The sequence below is a fragment of the Enhydra lutris genome, unplaced genomic scaffold (genome assembly GCF_002288905.1).
Source record: "Enhydra lutris kenyoni isolate GAN:26980312 unplaced genomic scaffold, ASM228890v2 scaffoldscaffold3, whole genome shotgun sequence".
Classification (NCBI taxonomy): Eukaryota; Metazoa; Chordata; class Mammalia; order Carnivora; family Mustelidae; genus Enhydra; species Enhydra lutris.
The window spans coordinates 64,345,745-64,366,700 of NW_019154087.1; the positions used below are offsets into that span (position 1 = coordinate 64,345,745).

Here is a 20,956-nt window from a genome sequence, read left to right on the forward strand (position 1 = left end):
GAGCTAAACTAAGATATAAATAGGTATGTGTGTGTGTGTGTGTGTGTGTGTGTGTGTACACACAGAGGATGAACATGAATATATGAAAAATAAGCCTGTCTCTGAAGTCCAGAATTCATCTGACTTTAACAGCTAGATCTCATTATTATTATAAGCTGGTCTGATGCCCACAGTCAGACCTGCATTCTTCGCTGGGATATAATCTCAAATAATATCTGTATCAAATAAAATCACTCGGAGACTATGGTAAGGTGACACAAAAACAAGTTCACTGTGCAACCCACAAAATACCAAACATCCTCCTGTCACACTCAGTGAATGACTGCCACAGCCTTACCAATTACAGCTTTTTCCTCAATCTATTCTGTGTTCCCTCTAAGTTTAATGAGGTACTCAGTCACAGAATTGTCCTTCCTTCTAACAGCACCCAATACAGAGCAAGTCCTTGCTTCCCCAGATCCTCTGAAATTATCCAATCAAAGCCCATATTTTATGACAAGTCAAATACCTTCTTACTGAGATGCCCCCATGGTATTATACAACATGCATTCTCTTTGCTGCAGTGAATCATAAACTCAACATGTTCAACTACAGGTATCTTCTTGATGGTCTCTGGCTGAAGAGAACTGAGATACACACACATACACTCATTCTCTCTCTCCCTCTTTCCAATAACAGTTCTTTGACCACAGGGGGAAGTCATTTTGGAAATTATGATCATGTGAATACTAAATACAAAGAAAACTTGTTTTATATATGGAAAGAAGATGGATAAAAGCATAAGGTGGTTATAAAACTTAACTGTTTTCATCCACAACACAGAATAGAAAGTCTCTGAATTTCCTTTAAGACACTACAGTGACATGGATATGGCTTCTTATCACTGATATTTGTTCAAAGACACTACTTTGTAGTTAGCAGATTGTCAAATTAAGTGCCTACAGTTGTGTAATACAACCTGCATATTAACCATTAATGTTCACCTTTACTCGACCCAAGACTCTGCCTCCTCTAAGAGGCAAGAGGATATTAAATGCTAGGAACTCTCCAATGTCTTGTCTCTGGAAGCCTTCATCCTCACAAATGTGTTCAGGCTGGGCCAATTTCTCCCATCTTGTCTCCGTTGGCAGTAATAGGGTAGCCACCTCCTACTGGATGTTGAGTACCACGTTTCTGTGTCCTCATACTGCAGTTTCAGGGACATTCTTCTCTCCTCCATTTAACTAGGCAGCCCTCTCTACAAGATTAGATACACATACCTCCCACCTTAAACACACACAAATCCTCCCCCTCTTCATTCCTCATCCCACTCTACCTAATGTGCTTTTGGCTTCCATTCACTGCTGAATTAAAACACAAACACACACACACACACACACACACAATTCTCCTCATCTGTTTTTTTCCCCACTTCTTATTTGCTCTTAAGCTACTGTGGCATCACTTTTGCTCTCTGCATTCCCCTGGCTGGAACACCCTGATCCCTGAGCATGTCTTTCCTAACTGCCAAATGCAAAGCACATCTTCCAAATTCCCTGGGTGTCTTCTGAGGGCACTGGACACTAGTCATGATTCTCTTCTGCAAATCCTTTTTCCCTTAGCTTCCACAGTCTGATTTCTTTTGCTTTATACCTCTTACTTCTCTTGATCTGCTTTTCAGAGTCCTCTTCTCCCATACATCTACTTCATCCTCCTCATACTCTCTGTGGGCAAGTGCATCCACTCCATGGCTTCAAACACCACCTATATCCTAAGGACATTTCCAGCCTAGTCCTTTCTCTTGAATTCAAGCCACATACTGAACACCTCTACTAGATTATCTATGGATATCTCACATGCTACTGTCTAAAACTAACTTCATTCCCCATTACGGCCATCTTGACCTCAAACTCTCCTCTTCCTGAATTCCTCAACTTACTGAATGAAATCACCACCTATATAGTCATCCAAGCAAAAATCAAGACTCCTTCATCTCTTCTCCCTTTCCCACATTCAACAGAATTGACAAAACTCTTGAGCTTGGTCTACGTACCTCTGGAATCTATCCTCTTTGACTCTGCCTTCTTTCATTTCTCTTTGGATTAAAGTAGTTAAGTTCTCTGTGGGGCCTCACCCCCTCATCCCCCACATAGCTGTCACAGCAAATTTTTAGAAATGTGGAGCTGATGTCTTTTGCCTGCTTCACTGCCTTTAGAATAAAGACCAAACTCCTCAGCACATCACACACTTCCACCCTCATCTCCCACCACATTCCCACAGGTTCTTAAGTTAGTGTCATAGCAGTATATTTGCAATTTCCTTCTAAACTCATCATACCCTCTTATTTTCATTACTTCTTATATGTCTAAAATAACCTTCCTCCTCATCTTGTCTCTTTTTAACTGACCAGTCAAGATTAATCACTCTTGGCAAGGAGGTAAGGCAATAGGAATTTTCAAACATCGCTAAAGGGATTTTAAATAGGTTCAATCACCTAGAAAAGCATTATCTAGTACTACGTTTACAACATACACATCATATGACCCAACAATCCAACCCAGGAAAATATGCTGGAAAAACTCATGCACATAGACACTAGTGTGTATATGTGGAAACAGGGCTCAACAGCCAAAGAGGAAACATCAATCCACATGTCCCAACAACAGGAGAACAGACACAGAGACTGTGGGCTTGTCTTTTTTTTTTTTTTAATTTTTTTTTTTAAGATTTTATTTATTTATCAGAGAGAGAGAGAAGGAGAGAGAGCGAGCACAGGCAGACAGAATGGCAGGCAGAGGCAGAGGGAGAAGCAGGCTCCCTGCCAAGCAAGGAGCCCGATGTGGGACTCGATCCCAGGACGCTGGGATCATGACCTGAGCCAAAGGCAGCTGCTTAACCAACTGAGCCACCCAGGCGTCCCTGGGCTTATGTACAACTACACAGTATTGAAAATGAACAAGCAAGAACCATTAGCAACAATCTGGATGAATTTTACCAACAATGGTAGGAAAAGATGACAAAAGTATACATGTAGTAGGGTTCAATTTCTCTAGAGTCCAAAACAGAAAAAATTAAACCGTATCAATCAGGGATGCCTTCATTGGTGGTAAAAACAGAGGTAAAAGCAGGAGTCAGGCCTCTGTTATCTTGGGAAGAATTGGAACTAGGAAGGGATACAGGGAGATCTTCTCAGATTCTGGCAATACTCTGTTTCTTGACATGGCTGGTGTTCATAACAACTCACTGGGCCATGCATATTTTTTGAATCTTCATAATTTTAAAATAAAATTTAAAAAATTATTCTTATAAAGTATCTTTTTCTGAGCTTACAAAGTATCAATTGCTCATAATCATTTATTATTTCTTTCTCTCTTCCAATGGTTCTTGGTGGAGAATTTTTTTAATCAGCTGATTTTGCTGTAAAAGTACAGATGCTCAGACCTTACCACAGTTCAACTGAATCACTAGAATCACCAGATGGTGGAACCAGACTATGTAGGTAAGGGTTTTTAATTTCACAGATGACTCTGGAAACAACCTCTCACTACAAACCACTGCCTAGACTGGAAACTCTTTGAAAAAAAACTATCTTTTTCATACTCCCCACATCTAGCACAATACCTGGTATGTAACAGGTACTCAAAACATGTTTGTCAATGTAATGACAAAAATGCAAACTTAGAAATCTCATGGTTTGGATTTGCATTACTTCTAGGTAAAACATTTGCACAGTACACTGTTGATACAGAATGACCCTAGAAGGCTCAGGGTCAGGCTCCTGAAAGATGTCGTGTGTGGCTGGAGACATTCTTAGATCATGCCAGCCCACCAAAATGCAACCTAAGGCATCTATGGAAATAAGCAGGATATGAAGGCTTCCTAGTATCTACTAAAATTTTTAATTCATTTCAGACCATCAAAGCATCAAGAGTCCAGGGCACATGCTTACTTATTTATTTTTTAAAAGTCAAGTATAATTAACATACAGTGTTGTATTAGTTTCAAGTGTATAGGGTACTTTTCAGTTCAATAAATGTAATGTGTCTTTCAATCAATGGAATATGCACGCATGTACTTATATATAAAATATATGTTTTTAATATACATGGATGTTTTTAATAGCTAAATCACAGTAATTTGTCAACATTTAAATGTCAATTTACTGTTAGAAATTACAGATAGTTACATGTAACTGTATGTAGTTGGAAATTCAAATACAGTGTGTTTGGCTAGCCTACTTTTTATCAGTTCCTATAAAGTAGCTCATCCACTTCTGTTAAAATATTTACATTAACTGCCTAACCCCAGTAATTAGTTTGTAATTACAAACTATTTTTACATCCATGGCAGGAAATGAATTATACAAAATGTGGACATTGAGACTATAACATCACTTGGAGTGGAAGCAAGCACTGAACTTTATGATACACGTCTTAAGTGCAAAGGCTCTTCAAGCTGAGAGAAAAGACCCCTCTCCACACATGCAGACTTAAATATGATAACATAAAAATGGAAAGACAAAGACAAAAGAAAGCTTGCCTGACACTATAGATCTAATGTTAGCAATAATCTTAGGAACCTTAATTCTTTCCTAACTTCTAAAACAGAGGAAAAAAATGCTTCCAAAGACATATAACCAAGGAAAATAAATCTGGGTATGCTGCATCTACAAAATGGTTTGATGTCCTTCATCAAGCAGAGCATTTGTGAGGCTGTCCTACTGGGTGGATTAAAATATGCTTATCTCCATCTAAAGCACACGAGAGATGAGTTCCCACGCCCATCTGTTTAAGAAAAATACAGGGTGAGGAAAAGAAAGACTAATTTATTATTCTTTTGTGGCAAACAACTTAATCTTTTTTTTTTTTTTCACCCAAACTGTACAGAACCTAGAATTTAAACTAACTGGGGATCAGCAGAGTTCACCAAAGTGCACTGCTCTGGCTTTGAAGCCTATCCCACTCTGTGCGCCTTTGCTGTGTCACTGGACCATTGCTGTTGCATTCACAAAATGAATGTAACGGCCTTCGCTGAGGGGCAAGGTTGAGGACACAAAACGAGATTTCATCTAGAAGACCAATGCTCTTTTAATACCTCTGAAGGCAACTGGCTGAACCAAGTCATGTCCTCAAGTCTCATCCAGCAGTATAGTCTATGATACATTCCTTTGAGAAAGGGATACAAAAATGACTTTGAACGTCTGAATATCTATGAAGAAGCATGGCCAGAAATCCATGTTTCAGTGTTGAAATTTCAGAGTTTAACTGAAGACAAAAAAATTAGGTAAAAGTAGAAACAAAAATCTTACTCACGAACCAAAAAGCTTTATAAAGCTTACCAGCAGAAAAAGAAATTGCATCTCCTCTCCTGTTAGGATGGAACCTACAAACAATATCCAGTATCTGTTTTTTGTTCTTCATGCCTAGGGCAAGCATATTCCATAATTTATAAGAGTTCACTCTGACAATTTTAATTCTGTGCTTATTTTAATGATAGAACTTAAAATGTTTATATCATCCTATTCTGGAATGTGTGAACGACTGCTTATCAATCAAATATAGCCAGACCACTCGGTGTCCAGCTTCAACTCCTTTGGTACCAAAGAGTGTAACTTTGCTGGGAGTTAATGAGGAAAAAGAGAAGTGGACTTAATCTCTGTAAAAGATGTGTTCACAGTAGGTTAAGACCAGAGGACATAATTTTACCTGTAGGAGTGGAGCTTTATTAACAATCCAAAACTGACTCCTTACCTGGCATTCTGAAATACAGCACACTGAACTCTGGATTCAGTGCCATGGTCACATTTGGGAACAACTTAGTTTGAGCAACTAGTATCTACAGCTTTACACTGCTGTTTTTTATATTTTCATTGATTATGCGGTTTTGTTGATATTTACATTGTCAATTTGTTTAGGTTGTGTTGGTGTATAAGACCTATAGTATAAGAATATACTTTTATATCAGTCTTTCTACATATTTAAATGATAATGTAATTAAAATAATTAAGGCAATACTGAACTTCTACAAGTTAGTTGTTAGACTTTTGCATTTTTTTCATGTTTAAGTGGCCCAAATATTGCAAAAGTTTGAGAAACACTGCAATATTACAGATGTTAAGGAAGAGAGAAAGCTTCAAACAAAATGTGCCCATCTAATATTTCTCTTTTTTTTAGAGGGGGCAGGGGCAGAGGGAGAGGAAGAGAGAGAATCTTAAGCAGGCTCCATGCCCAGTGCAAAGCTCAACACAGGACTTGATCTCATGACCCTGCTATCATGACCTGAGCCGAAATGAAGAGTAAGACGCACAACCCACCGAGTCACCAAGACATCCCCCATCTAATATTTCTAAAGCAACTGAGGCATAATGGATCAAGGGTCAGTCCTTCAACTGGCTCATCATCTAAACAGAAGTAAAACTTTCCTTAACAGAGTCACCCCAACTTCCGGAGACCCTTCCTTAACACCTTCTTCCTTCACCCCCAATTCTCACTGTGAGTCTGAGAAGAAGACTTGGCCCCAGTTTTAAGCAAGTGATAATGAAGATGGCTCAAAAAGATTCAATGCCAGGGGGCACCTGGGTGGCTCAGTCAATTAAGCATCTGACTCTTGATTTTGGCTCAGGTCACAATCTCAGGGTCTTAAGATGGAGCCCCATGACAGGCTCCATGCCCCACAGAGAGTCGGCTAGAGAGTCTTTCTCTCCCTCCTCCCGTGCCCCTCCTCACCCTCTCCCCACATGTTGTCTCTCAAATAAATAAATATTTACAAAAAAAAAAAGATTCAATGCAAGTGATGAAAGATTCAGACGCCAGATGTTTGCCCAAAAAAGAGGTGATGTTAAAAAAAAAAAAAAAGAGGTGATGTTTGCAGAAGGGGAAATAGTAAACTATGACCACTGTCTTCAAATGTCTGAAGAGCTGCCGTGTAAAAGTCAGATAAGCCTTTTGTACCTCCAAATGGTGGCTCTAGAATATAGCAGGGAGGTTATAAGGACAGAAATTTTGGGTTAAGATGCTGAGGACCACCACCATTTATCAAAGAGCCACTGCATGCTAGGACTCCACTAAGTGTTTTATACACATTATAGGGTTCATGCAGAGCCTTCCATCTATTGGCCTTGATCACTAAACTACTGAGATGGGTTCACATCAGGCTATTTTTCAAGTTCTTTCTCTCTCAGAGGCTTGATGAACAGGAGTATAAACTGTAGTAAAATTCCTTTTCTTCTTTTCTTGATTCTGTGCCAATGAGGCAAAATACTGTTAAGTAAAAAGACCAGGATGATGGACAAATGTATTGGGGAAGAGAGCATCATCATTGCCTAGAGGAAATAATTATAATTATTATTTAAAACTTAAAGTAACCTAAAATTTGTAAAACATACAGAGTGAAGGAAGAGATAAATCAGTGAAGGTATTTTAAAGCTGTTATTATGAAGGGCACCTGGATGGTGAGGTCAGTTAAGAGTCCAACTCTTGATTTCAGCTCAGGTCTTGATCTCCCAGTCGTGGGATCCAGACCCACATCAGGCTCTGCACTCAGCTGGGAGTCTGCTTCTATCCCCCTCTCCCTTCCTCTGCCCTTCCCCCTGTGTTCTCTCTCTCTCCCCCTCTCTAAAATAATTAATCTTTAAAACTTTCATTGTGATATATTTTGGTTGCAAATACAATTTAATCAATGTATAAATAATAAATAACATAGCAGGTCATAACTGGAGATTATTTTAGTCACTTTGAGATGTTAGCAAAGGTTATAGTGTAATCAAAATTACTTAAGTTGATCTCACAGCCAATTTTTTCCTATTCTTTCAGTCTACAAAGTAGCAGCTTCTGACAAATTACAGTATGCTTAGTCTACTGCCTTATTCTTCCTCTGCAAATCTAGCCAACTGTCCGGTCTTAACTAAGAAAGGTTTTTTAAGACATCTATATCCACCTATTCCCACATATTAAAAAAAATCTAAAAATGGCACAGGAGTAAAATAAATCATTGTGCTAGAGGTATTTATTGCATGGGACAAAGAAATGAATAAAACAATTGTGGTCCCAGCCCACAAAAGGTTTATGATTTTCCCTTTCCTGAGAATGTTTTATGGAGAGGAACCTCCTACAAGTTATTGAGGGTTCTAAGAATTCTATCTAAACCTGGCCGACTTTTTTTTTTTTCTTCCAGATTTTATTTTTAAGTAATATCTACACCCAACGTGGGGCTCACAACCTCAAGACCAAGAGTCATGTGCTTTACCAACTAAGCCAGCCAGGCATCCCTAAACCTGGGTGACTCCTAAAAAGGGACATAAAGCATGACAGAGCCAAGATCATTTCTCTTTCCTACTCCCAGAAGCATTTCCTAAGATAACTGAACTTTAAAGGGGAAAGGGTCTTAGCAATTACCATCTTTCATTTACAAATGAAGAAACCGAGGTCAAGGCAACTATACAGACCTATGCACAGACCTTATTTTGCAGCTGTACAAGATAATGCATTTTATTTCAGAACCCATACATGAAATATCCTAAAGCACAAATACTGTAAGCAAAGAGAAATGTTATCATCTTGATCTCAGGCCTTGGCTCCAACATCTGTTCCTCTGGAAAGCCTTGTTCATCATACTGCCCCACCTCCCTACCATTTCATTCACAGCACCTGAGCTAGAACCAATTTGTGTATGCTCATGTTCACGACCTCTCTCCCTCTAGAATGTGAGAATCTTGAGGAAAGAAACTTTCCCCTGGAACAAAAACAGACCTTCGATCAACAGCTATTGGAGATCAGTATCCGTAAGGTCTGGGAAGAGACTTCATAGAGGCAATATTGGAAGTGGTCTTGAAGAACCTAGGAGTCTGCTGGAGAAGGCTTGCACATCTGAGATTCAATGTTAAACTGCCACATCTTATCATCATAAATACCTTTAACGTGTACTTCTTTTAACTTCTATGTGCAAATAGCTTTTCACCCATGGGGTTTATGCGTCTTTCCTCACCATAACACATTTCAAAGAAATCAGTTTCTATCATTACCATAAAAATCTATCCTTTGGTGGGGTGGGGGAGAGGGACTCTACCCTAAGTTGGGTTCTTACTGAGACTCATTTTTATTTAGAACTCTCTCAGTAACTATATTTTGGCTTAACACCTTCAAAGAAGTTGATCTAGGGGCACCTGGGTGGCTCAGTTGTGAATCATCTGACTTCAGCCCAGGTCACAGTCTCAGGGTCCTAGAATGGAGCCCATCATCAGGTTCTCTGCTCAGTGGGGAATCTGCTTCTCCCTCTCTGCACGTGTTCTCCCCCCCCACTCTCTCTTTCTCAAATAAATAAATAAAATCTTGAAAGAAAAAAAAAAAAAAAGATGACCTAACCAAACAGATTCAATAAACTAGGCTTACTAGGAGAACCTTGGAAATGTCAAGTGCTTGATCACTTTACAGCCTTTTTTTCTTAAATTCTAATTAATCAAGCCAATTTTCAAGTTAATTTAATGGATTGATAGAATATCACTTACCAAAATAATAAAAATTCTCTCAGAAGCCAAAAAATCCGATGTTTGTTGTTGACAGGGGAGTAAAAGATCAAAATAACATAAAACAACAATTTACTTTGGAATGAGAGAGGCAGAGGCAGGTAGCTATTAATATTTTGACTCCTGGCAAATACTTCCTCAGGACCTTGCACCTATTCCCTGCTTGGTGCCAGGACATTTACAACCTTGTCAATTTTCTGGAAGACAGGATCTGGGTAGGGAAAGGCAGCCTAAGCCATCATACATTCAGTATACTAACCACTTAGTGGAAGGTATATGCTCTCATTCTACAAAGGGTCTTAGGTAATCTGCCAACCTTTCATTTAACAGGAAAAGACCCTAAAGCTCAGAGAACAAAAGTAATTTTTTTCTCAAATCCAGTCAGTAGAACCTAGGTAGCCTGACTTGATCAGGCAGTGTTTCTACTATCCATAGGCATGTCTCTGCAGGACATCAAAATTTTATAAATATAGCCAAATGTTCAGAAAGGGAGAACACTCATGAAACAAATACTAAGACCAGAGGGGCACCGGTATGGCTCAGTCTGAGGAGCATGTGATTCCTGATCTCAGGATGATGAGTCCCAGCCCCATGTGGGGTATAGAGGTTAAATAAACAAACTTGAACAAACAGCTAAGGAATTCTGACTTTTAGCCCCTGACATGAGAACTTAAGAAAAAAATCATCGGAACATCCTCAGTTGTCTATAAGAAATGCTCTAAGTTTGGCTGGCTCATGGTTTCAAGCAGCTAAAACTGATTTTCCCAATACTGACTCATAGCCCTCCTCAGAGAAGGTCCCCAACAAGTTTTAAAGAATAAACAGTATTACAGGAATGCCCAGCACCAACTCAGTGACATTAATCCAGCAAGCGGAGGTAAACCAAAAGGCTGAAGATACCTGGTGGTTTAGTGAAGTAGAGGAGGAGTGCCAGCCAACACCTGAACACTGTTTTTAGTCTCCAGAGACTTTCAAGGTCAAAGGCAAAAGAAAAAATCTGGGCCATGCAAATTTCTTTTGTCATCTGAGTTCAATGGGATTGGGGCTCTGAATGAGTGTTCATGCCCAGCTGTCTTGAGTCATCATTTTCTATTCTTCACTAAAAACGTTTTAGAAAAACACTTTGGGAAAACAGTATCTCCTAAACTAAAAATTTCATGGGATGGAAGAGGCAAAGAAGAGAACAGAACATAATGTTGTAAAAAACACTATCAGAGAATCCTTATTAAAAATTAACTAAAATGGCCAGGGGCACCTGGCTGGCTCAGTTGGAAGAGCATGTGACTCTAGATCTTGGGGTCATGAGTTTGAGCCCCACAATGGGTATAAAGATTACTAAAATAATAATTATAAAATAAAAAAATGAAGTTTTAAAAATGAACTAAGATGAATTAGTCAATTTTGACCATATGGGCAACACCCATATGACTTGTACCCATTTTTACTGGTACAAATAATAACTGCAGGTAGATTAGTTCTTCTAAATGGTAAATCGGAACATTTGAGCATACACTTTTAACTGAAAGTTGAAACTATTTAAATTCTCAAGTGATGAATATTAAGCATTGATGGCTCTTTCTTTTCTTGAAAACTGCCTTGCAACAGGGTATTCCACTCATTTTGTTGGAACTCCAAGACCTAGACAAAGATCCATTGTCAGAGAGAATGTCACTATGACAAAAGAAGGGCACACATTTTCTTCTTTTGCAGTAATTTTATTAAATACTGCTTGAAACAAGCAGGCAATTGGCTAGATTAGGGAAATATTTCTGTTGTGCAAATATTTGTTATGCCATTATTTATCATATGGCAGTATAATTTGGACTTTATACATAGTTGCAGTTCCCCATCCTCCAAAAATCAGTGAATAAATAACTGGAAGGAAATTTGTCAACTTTCAATTTACAGCTGAAACTATACGGGTTTGACAACTAGACTCAGTGAACCAGGCAACACCTGGGCAATGACAAACTCAATGTACAATATGTACTGTTATTAATTAATATGCATAATGGTCATCTTGACCCCCCCATAATGATATTCATCTTTGGAGTATATTAATTTATGTAGCAAATACATTGTTAAAATTATTTGAGAGAAGGATATTAAAATTTTTGTTCCTCTTCAGACCACATGATGCACAGTATTCCAAAGAAATGGGAGTAATGAGTACTCAAGTAATAGGTATCACCTTGATTTCTCCACAGGGCTGTTAATCTAGCTTGGGTCAGTCCAAAAATGTTATTCCGTTTTGAAATATCTAGGCAAATGTTGCTTTTAAGTATTTAATATGATAAAGAAGGCAAAAAGAGTCCTTTTAACAATGTATCATTTTATTTATACTTCTCTGGCTGTCATCACCTCCTGAGGAAGCCTTTAAAACCAAATACACAGTGACCAAGAGAATGTATGAGGTCAAGAATACACACACACAGACTGAAGAGACAATTTCATTTAGGCTAGATCCTCTTCTAGCCAAGACAGGGAAAAACCTCTGGTAACAATGACTAAGTAGAGAAACTCAACCACTTCCAGGACTCCTCAGTATGGCTATATTGATTTACTAGAGGTGAACTGGAGATGAAAGGGCATATACTCAGATACTGTGTAACAAGGCATGTTGCTCATTTCCTCATGTGTAAAATGGGCATAAAGCCTTCAAACTACAAGAATATGATGAGATAATATAAGAAAAATTGTTGGTTGGGGCACCTGGGTAGCTCAATTGGTTGAGCCTCCAACTCTTAGTTTCGGCTTGAGTCATGACCTCGGGACTGTGGGATCAAGCCCTACCTTGGACTCCTGCCTCAGCGAGGAGTCTGCTTGAGGATTTCTCTCCCTCTGCCTCTCCACTGCCCCCTCCACTCTCTCTCCCTCTCCAACGAACAAACAAAAAACAAATAAACCTCAAAAAGAAAAATGGTTGGCTCAAAGTTCAGTTCCTTTCCCTGCCACACCAATATTTCTATGTCTACATGGAATGAGCCATTTGCATTAAGAAAAATGCATGAGAGCAAACTGTCTTTAAACATGCAGTCAGCATACACTTGGGTTCTGTCTCATCTTTATAGGTGCTGTTTAGATCTGGAAATGAGTTCTTAACTACCAGTAATGCCTTTTCACCCTGAAAGGAAAGAATAATAAATACAGTATTGCAGGAATTCAAGGATGACACAACATACAGCCAAGCAGTCCCTTTGAGAAAAGCGTGGTTGACACTCTAGGATTACTTATTTATAATAGGCCCCAACTACTCATTCCAACATCCTCTATCATCCTAACTAGCTACTTTCAATAGAGGAGGAGGCAGGAGAGAATGACCTGGGTTCATCTCATTACCAAGCAAATGTGTAAAACCCTTCAGCACAGTGATTCTCAATCTTGGTTGCACTTGGCTCTACATCAAATCACCTGGGCAGCTTTTAAAGCTCCAACTGCCCAGATCACACCCCACATATCTGAATATCTGGGGGTAGGGCGCAGGCACCCATAATTTTTAAAAGTCCCCAGTGATTCAAGGTGCAGTTAAGGTTAAGAACCACTTTCTGGGATCACGCCTCCTGACCTCATGTAACTTCTGCTGAAAGCCAACCTAAAGCATTTCACAACCACAACTTCAGAGTACAGCAGGTCCAACAGGGTTCTGAATGCTGGAACATCCCTGATACCTGCATTGAGGTCCACAGAGTCGGCTGAAGAAAAAGCTTGTTAGCAAGAGGGTTACCCAGAGCCTCACCCGAGAGCCACCTTTTCCAAGAGTTTGCACTAAAAACAAAACCCCCAAGTTTACCAGTCTTAAGAGATGTCACCAAAGCCTGCTAGGATTTTTTTTTTTTTTTAAAGACAAATCTCTTGGAAAAGAGAGTATCTGGGGGATCGCACCTCCCCCCCCCCACACACACGGAGAGCCTATAGAAAAGCAGAACCATACAATTCCCATGGCCGCCTAGAAAACACCCGGTAAACTCCCCCCCGCCCCGCGCAGCGCAAGCAGGCGCGCGCCAGCCTGTGGCCACTGCACCTGCTGTCGCGCTGGGCCACACCTGCCGCGCCCGACCCTCTCCTCCTACCTTCCAGCAGCTCGTCCAGGCTGGTGACCTTCCGACTGCCGTCGATGGTGTAGATGGTGCGGACACCCTGGGGCAGGTTCACGTTGTCCGACAAGGAGCGAGTGAGCTCTATGAGCAGCGCGTCGAAGGACCGGAAGCGGTCGCTGGAGATGGCAAACACCAGGCCCTTGAAGTAGCGGTCCCCATTCCGGTAGAAGCGCGCCTTCTTGGCCTTCTTCTCTGAGCTCAGAGCCTGCAGGGTCCGCGTGCGGTAGAAGCTGCAGTGGGCACTGTGCGCCGGGCTAGGGATGAGCCCGTTCCCCTTGGGGCCCGAGCTGCTGCTGCCTCCGGAGGAGCTGGGCGCCCCTCTCCGAGACCCTGGTCGCGGCCTTTTGTCCCGTTCCTCAAAGTGCTCCAGCTCAATACTCCTGGTGCTGGCCATCACGACTGCTCTGAAGGCTCCCCCACAAAAAACGTCCCAGCCGAAGCCTCCCGGTAGCCTAGTGTCAATGAGAGAGTCAGCTCAGGGACGTCTGACCGTGGGGGCCTCAGAGCGCCGGGACACCTGGCTGTGGCATCTCGCCCTCTCCTCGCAGGTGGGGCAGCTGAGCCGCGGAGGAGACGACTGGCCCGCGCCCCCCCTTCCCTACAAGTGGCCGCAGCGTCGAGCTGCCCAGCTCATTGTCCAGCGCGGCTCGCTCCGTCCCTCCCGCGGGGAGCCCCACGCCCCCCCAACCCCGGGCGCCTTCTCCAGCCAGCCACGCCTCACAACTCCCGCCTGGGAGCCGGCCAGGAGCCGCAAAGTTGGGCCGCGGGAGGTTCGCCCCGGGCCCGCGGGCGCACACAAAGCTCGTGCGCCCGCCGCGGCTCGCGTCCGCCGGCGGCTCCCGGGAGGCTGAGGGGAAGGAAGGAAGAGGAGGGGGAGGAGCTGGGAGCGTGGGAGAGGCGCCGCGGGACCGCAGGGGCGTCGCGCCCGGCCCCGGCCCGCCCACGAGCCCTGCCGGAGGCCGGGGATGCGGCGCCTCCGCCTGGCTTGCCCGCAGGCCCTGCCTCGGTGGCGGCGCGCGCGGACTCGGGCTGAGAGGACAGTGCGGGGGGGCCTCTTCCTCCAACAGAGCCCGGCCCTAGCGGGAAATAATGCAGCCCGCCTCCCCCGCTGCCGGCCGGCCCAGCCCACCCGCGAGCATCTGCGCCCGACTCCGCGGCCAGCCCGGCCCGCTGGCGGGACTGGAGGTGGTGGTGGTGGGGTTCCTGCCCCCCAAGGGCTGCCAAAGCCCGGGAGGGAAGGGGTGCGCGAGGAGGAGGGGGCCGCACGGGTCAGCGCGGAGGCTCTGCGGCGGGAGAGGACCGACTCCTCCTGGGTCCTAGGCAGCCCCGCCCGCCTGACAGCTACAAGCCCGAGCCGCGCGCTAATGGGCGCAGCCGCGGCACGCGCGCTTCTGCTTGGGAAACGTAAACGCGCAGGCCAAAAAAACTACAAAGGAAGGAGATTCAAGGGCAGAGATCACATCCCTAACTAGCCTCCAAAGGAGGAACCAAGGCCAAACTAGGGCAGAAATTCGAAACATGACATAGGGTTAGGGCACAAAATTTTATATTTTAAAAAGAAAAATTTGAAGATTTATTTTAAGACCTTTGATAAAACAGTTTCCATTGCAGGCTTGCTAACATGGGATGTTGAGTAACTTTGAATGAATAAACGCTCAGAAGTTATTGGATTTTGAGGGATTTATTTAATCAACAAATATTTATTAAGGGCAAGCCATGTGCCAGGCATTGTTTCCATCACTGCTAATGCATTAGTAAAGGAAACAAATACCTCCCCTCCCCCACTCACAGTTAAGTGGCATTTAATGTTGTCAATTTGAGCTTCTTCTTCTTTTTTTTTTAGATTTTATTTATTAATTTGACAGGCAGAGATCACAAGTAGGCAGAGAAGCAGGCAGAGAGAGAGGGGGAAGCAGGCTCCCCGCTGAGCAGAGAGCCCAATCCGGGGCTTGATCCCAGGACCCTGGGATCATGACCTGAGCCTAAGGCGGAGGCTTTAACCCACTGAGCCACCCAGGTGCCCCATCAATTTGAGCTTCTTAAGTAATAGTTCTAACATTTGTAAGCATCCATCATACTGGAAGTCTTAATTTAATAGTGTCAACAATAAAAACATATTTCCTAAAGGCTTTGGGAAACATTAGTTATTTCCACTTGCTATCAGGGAAAGATGAAACTAAAAGATGTTTGTCCTAATCTAACAGGTGGGTAAGCGGCCTTGAAGCCTTATTTATTCAGCACCTGGTTCTTTGAGACAACAAATCCCAATCCACCTGGAAGGTAGGAAGGCATGGATACTTTTCTTGGAATGAACTGAGTCCATGGCAATGCTCCAGAAGAATCCTGTTCAGTGCACCATTATAGTCCCAGGGCAGTCTCAGGGACACACCTGGACATAGCTGACTTCTAGAACCAGGCCTGGAGCTGTCCGGGAATTCAGCTGATTTGAGGTTACAGTGTAGTTTTCAAGGGGAAAAATTCTAAAATATTATTAGGTCATGACCATGATAGACTTCAATCCAGAACAATTAAATCAGAATTTCTAGAGACAGGTTTCTCCAACAGTATTTCTCCCCCCACCCCTCTTTCTTTTTTTTTTTCTTTTAAAGATTTATTTATTTATTTGAGAGAGAGTGTGTGTGTGCACACACGAGAGAGAGAGAGAGAGAGGAGAGAGAGAGCATGTGAGCAGGGCGAGGGGCAGAAGAAGTGGGAGAGAGAATCCTAAGTGGACTCCCTGCTGATCATGAGCCCAACAAACGGCTCCATCCCATGACCAGAGACCATGACCTGAGCCAAAACCAACAGTGGGGCACCCAGCCAACTAAGTTACCCAGACACCCAACCAACAGTATTTTTTGGAAGTGCTCTTAATGTATATAGCCAGGGTTTCCAACTATAGGCTATAACAAGAATCAAACAGATCAGTGTTTCTTCTCAAACTTTGATGTACTTATATATAGTAGAGAATCTCATATTCAGAATCTTAATTTTTGATTGAGTGGGTCTGTGGTAGGATTTGAAATGCTCCATTTCTAACAAGCTCCCGGGTGATGCCATCGCTGCTGGTCTCCATACAATACTTTGAGGAAAAAGAGAATTAAATGGCAAATTCCTTGAGATAGGACCTCACTAAGTGCCACTAATTGCAGAGTCAGCAACTTTGTAAATGGCTTAACATGGGTGTGTTCATCTGTTTTGCTACTACAGAATCTTGGTGGGAAAAACGCTTTCTAATTTATTGCTGTAGTAACAAAGTATCCCAAATCTAGTGATTTATAGCAATAAATATGCATTATCTCAACAGTTTCTGTGAGTCAGAAATCTAGGAGCAGCTTCCCTTGAGTTTTCATTAGATTGCACATCAAGACATTGCTCGGGGCTGCAGTCACCTGAAGGTCTGACTGACACCAGAAAAGCCACTCCTAATATGGCTCACACATGTTGGCAGGGGCCCTTAGTTCCTCACCATGAACACCTCTCTGTAGGGTTGCTTGAGTGTTGTAACAACGTATCAGCTGGCTTCCTGTAGAGCAAGCATTCATGAGAGAACAAGGTGAGAACAATGACCTCATTCTCACACCATCCTGTAAGGTACACAGCTCAGACTTGTTCAGTGGGGGACACTAGGGTGTGACTACCAGGTGTCAAGGATCACTGGGGTCATCCTGCAGGCTGGTTGTGCAGATTTCAATCACTCAAGCTTTAGGACAGCAACATACATACTTTTTCTCACCCAAAGATTTCTGATCAAAGATCTGGCCCTTCTTAAATAGTGAAGACAATGATGTAATCTGTCAGTATTTTCATATTATTTCCTAATATTATACCCCTAAATTGAACAAAGATTACTGTTTCTCAACAGGGGTGAGGGCAGAAGAGAAAGAATTTCTAAAGCTGTTACTTAGTTAAAATTATTTTCCTCCTGCTCTTGCATTAATTTGTTTAAAGAATTTTATTCCAAACCCTCATATAAGAATTAAGATGTGATCACGTTTCATAAAATATTTACTTAATGTATATGGTATACCTCAAGACCCAGTTGGCCAAAATTTGAATATTTATTGTGGTGGGAAAAAATTAGTTTGGGCATTACAATCCTAATGCAAACAAAATTGGGGGTTCTAGGCAGGCATCACTTAATCTGGGTTACTTTGTAGTAGAACCAAAACAAATTCTCTTCTTTTAAGCCATTGCAGAATTTGCAAAATAGGATATTTCAACGGGCATTTCCCTTGTCAAGATAACCCCTTTTTTCTAACCAAGAAACACTATCAGATTTGCTATTCATTTGTCATTACAGAAATGGTCTGATTCTCCTTGGTGGTTGTGAGGTCTACTAATTCTGTTGGCCAGGTCCTGATTTAAACAGGCTTCATCAGGAGGGGCTGGCCGTGCCTCTTCACCATCCAGAAGCTGGCTTTGACCTTTTCTCTGTTGGTGGTAGAGTCTCCATATCCTTTCCTCACCCCTCTTAATCTAACACTTGTCTGAATAAAAGCTTTTGTGCAGAGTACTTTTAAAAAATGGCTTCGTTTCTATGCTACCGAGAACCTAAGAATTTCAATCCAGCACTTCTCCATTTTTTGTATAATTACGAAAAACCCCTTTCTGCTTTTGATATATAATAACTATAAATCGCAAAGTATCCAGTGAACGTGAACATTTTCTTGATGATATCCAGGAGGGGGCTCTTTTAAAAATCATTTGGGGGCAGAAAATCTCAACTACGTGTGAAGGGAAGCTCCCTGATTTTTGTTCTCTACACTTTTCCTTAGATCACAATTTCAGAATTTTGAAGTTGCCTTTTGGCCAAATGGTAATTCCCACCCCCCCTCCCCGCACCCCCCCCCCACCCTGGTACCCTCTACCTCCACCTGGACTAAGAAATACAATGCAAATTTTTCTTTAGCATTATTTGTTTAAATGAGATTTCATTACACAGTTCTTTGTGGAACTTTACATAAGAAAACTTGCCTTGAACATTTGCTGATTTTGCTTCAGGCCACTTTACTTTTCCAGTGCATTTGCTAAGCTTCACTTCTGGCCAGAAACTTCTGCTCTTAGAGGCAGTTTTCCAGCTCCATTATTTATTACGGTAAAGATGCTTACGAACCTTTTATACAGTGCTGTGCCAAGACTTTCTGCTGTCTCATGTTTTCATTCCTGTTCACTAGTGCCAAACGTTTCTCCCCAGAAGCAAAAATGATGAAACAACTATTTTCAGTGAAAGAGCCTGGTGACTATGGACTTGAGTTTTTGAAACTGAAGAGTATCTTTTATTTCGTAATCTTTTTTTTTAGATTTTTTTTTTTATTATTCATTTGACAGACAGAGATCACAAGTAGGCCGAAAGGCAGACAGAGGGAGAGGGGGAAGCAGGCTCCCTGCTGAGCAGAGAGCCCTATGCGGGGCTCGATTCCCGGACCCTGAGACCTTGATCTGAGCTGAAGGCAGAGGCTTTAACCCACTGAGCCACCCAGGTGCCCCTTATTTTGTAATCTTTACTGAAAAAAAGATTCCGACGAAAGTTTCTCTTATTTGTTGTTTCACTTTGGCAGTTTTGCTGCCATTTTCAGTCATGATTCTCAGAGCACTTTACAAATATATGAATGATTTCTTCGCAAATGTATGTGAGGGAATGATTAAAACTACCTCTTCAGGTTCAGAAAATTCAAACTTAGATTATTGGTTAAGTTTTTCAAAAATTTCAAGTTTCATTTTTTGGGTTTTTTTTTTTAGATTATTTATTTGAGAGTGAGAGCAGGTGCGAACACTTGTGGGCCCGTGGGGTGTGAGAGGGCTGAGGGAGAGGGAGAGTCTCAAGCAGACTCCCTGCTGAGCGTGCAGCCCAAAGGGGGGGGGCTCAATCTCAAGGGACAGGTGGGGTTCAGTAGGGAGAGATAGATAGGGGGTTATGTGATCAGAAATCTGAAAAATGCTGAAGTGTAAGGAAACCAGAGATAAAATAACAAACCTGGAGCACCCTACCCTAGGCTTGTGGGGCGGGGTATCTTTTTTATGATAATCACCTGTGACCAAAAAAGAATAACCAGACCCTAAAAAGAAATGAACCATTAAATATGTTGTTACCAGTCCTTACTCAAGCCAAGATATCACAAAAATGATGAGGCCACAATCTCCCTGGTTAGTTCTAAAGAAAACTGTCAGTGGAGGCTCTTGTTGGCAACCCTGTCAGGACCCCTCTCAGTCCTAGGAGTTTTTTCTGTAGCTTCACTTAATAAACTTCAATCGCTTTATTCACTCTTTATCCGGGAGATTCATTCCTTGACTCCATGAGACAAGAACCTCACTCTCCTGCCTCAAGATCACACCCTGATCTGAACGAGTCTGAATCTTAACCAAGTATGCCAACCAGGCACACCCCCAACTTGAATTTTTTTATGGAAATATCAAATGAACTGGAGAAAAATTCAAAATGCACGCTTTCAACATATATAGCACACAAATCCTTTTTTTTTCCCCCCTATTAGAAACTGTGGTTGAATAGTTCTCCCTATTGGTACATTTCACTTCCACAAAGTGTCTGAGACAAAGATTCTCATCTTTTATGTAAATTCCATCCATTCAAAATTATATTCAGTTATTTTGTCATTCACTAGTTCAGCTGCAATAATTATTAAGATGAAAATGACAAAAACATTTAAATTATATAGCAACTTTCTTCTTAGAAATGTGAACTTTTTTTCTCTTAAAACTTACTAAGAAGCAAATCTAGGCAGGTTGTGGTGTCTTTAAAGTGTCCCTACTTTCCAGGTAAGGGAGTCGAGGCACAGACAGCGATTTTCAACAATTATTTAATAATATCAAAAGTGAAAGACCAAGGAAAAGTACCACAATACTCTCATTTTGTTGCTATAGAGTCAAATTTCCTAAACCCAATATAAAATTTACTGTTTGAATCCAGGCTTTTTGTTCCATTTAAAATTCAAAAAGAATTATCTTAAAATCGATCATGATTTTAGTGGCTTCCTCTTCTTAGTAGCACATTCCATGTTTATACAAATACTGAATGTGACCAAGTGTGTTCGTGTCATTCTGTATGTGAGATTAGAGTAATGATCATGAGTACTTAAAGGGTAATAAAGCTTTTGTGATGATTAATCAGTAGTTATGACCTAGTTAAAGAAACAAATTATAGACGAGGAAATGAGAAAGATTAAGCAGCAGAGATAGAAATTGACTCCAGGGTATGCTAACTCTAGAAAATGTTCATCTCAAGCTTTCAGAACTCATTAATCATAAAGAAGTCTGTCCCTTTAGGAAGTTATAATTAAAAATTAATGGTTTTTATACCTATAGTAGGTTTATAATGCAAAGTAGCTGGTTATTTTAGGAC

At 41.7% G+C, this 20,956-nt stretch overlaps 1 protein-coding gene across 3 annotated transcripts in view; it reads right to left on the reverse strand.

Moving 5' to 3' along the window:
- The window catches only part of LOC111155561 (doublecortin like kinase 2), a 143,789-nt gene extending 129,654 nt beyond the window's left edge, over positions 1-14,135 (reverse strand). For all 3 annotated transcript variants that reach the window (XM_022515801.1, XM_022515810.1, XM_022515790.1), the window contains exon 1: positions 13,570-14,135. In XM_022515801.1, coding sequence (XP_022371509.1) covers positions 13,570-13,990 — 421 coding nt within the window. In that variant the 5' untranslated portion in view covers positions 13,991-14,135. The remainder of the gene's footprint in view (positions 1-13,569) is intronic.
- Between the last annotated feature and the right edge of the window lie 6,821 nt (positions 14,136-20,956).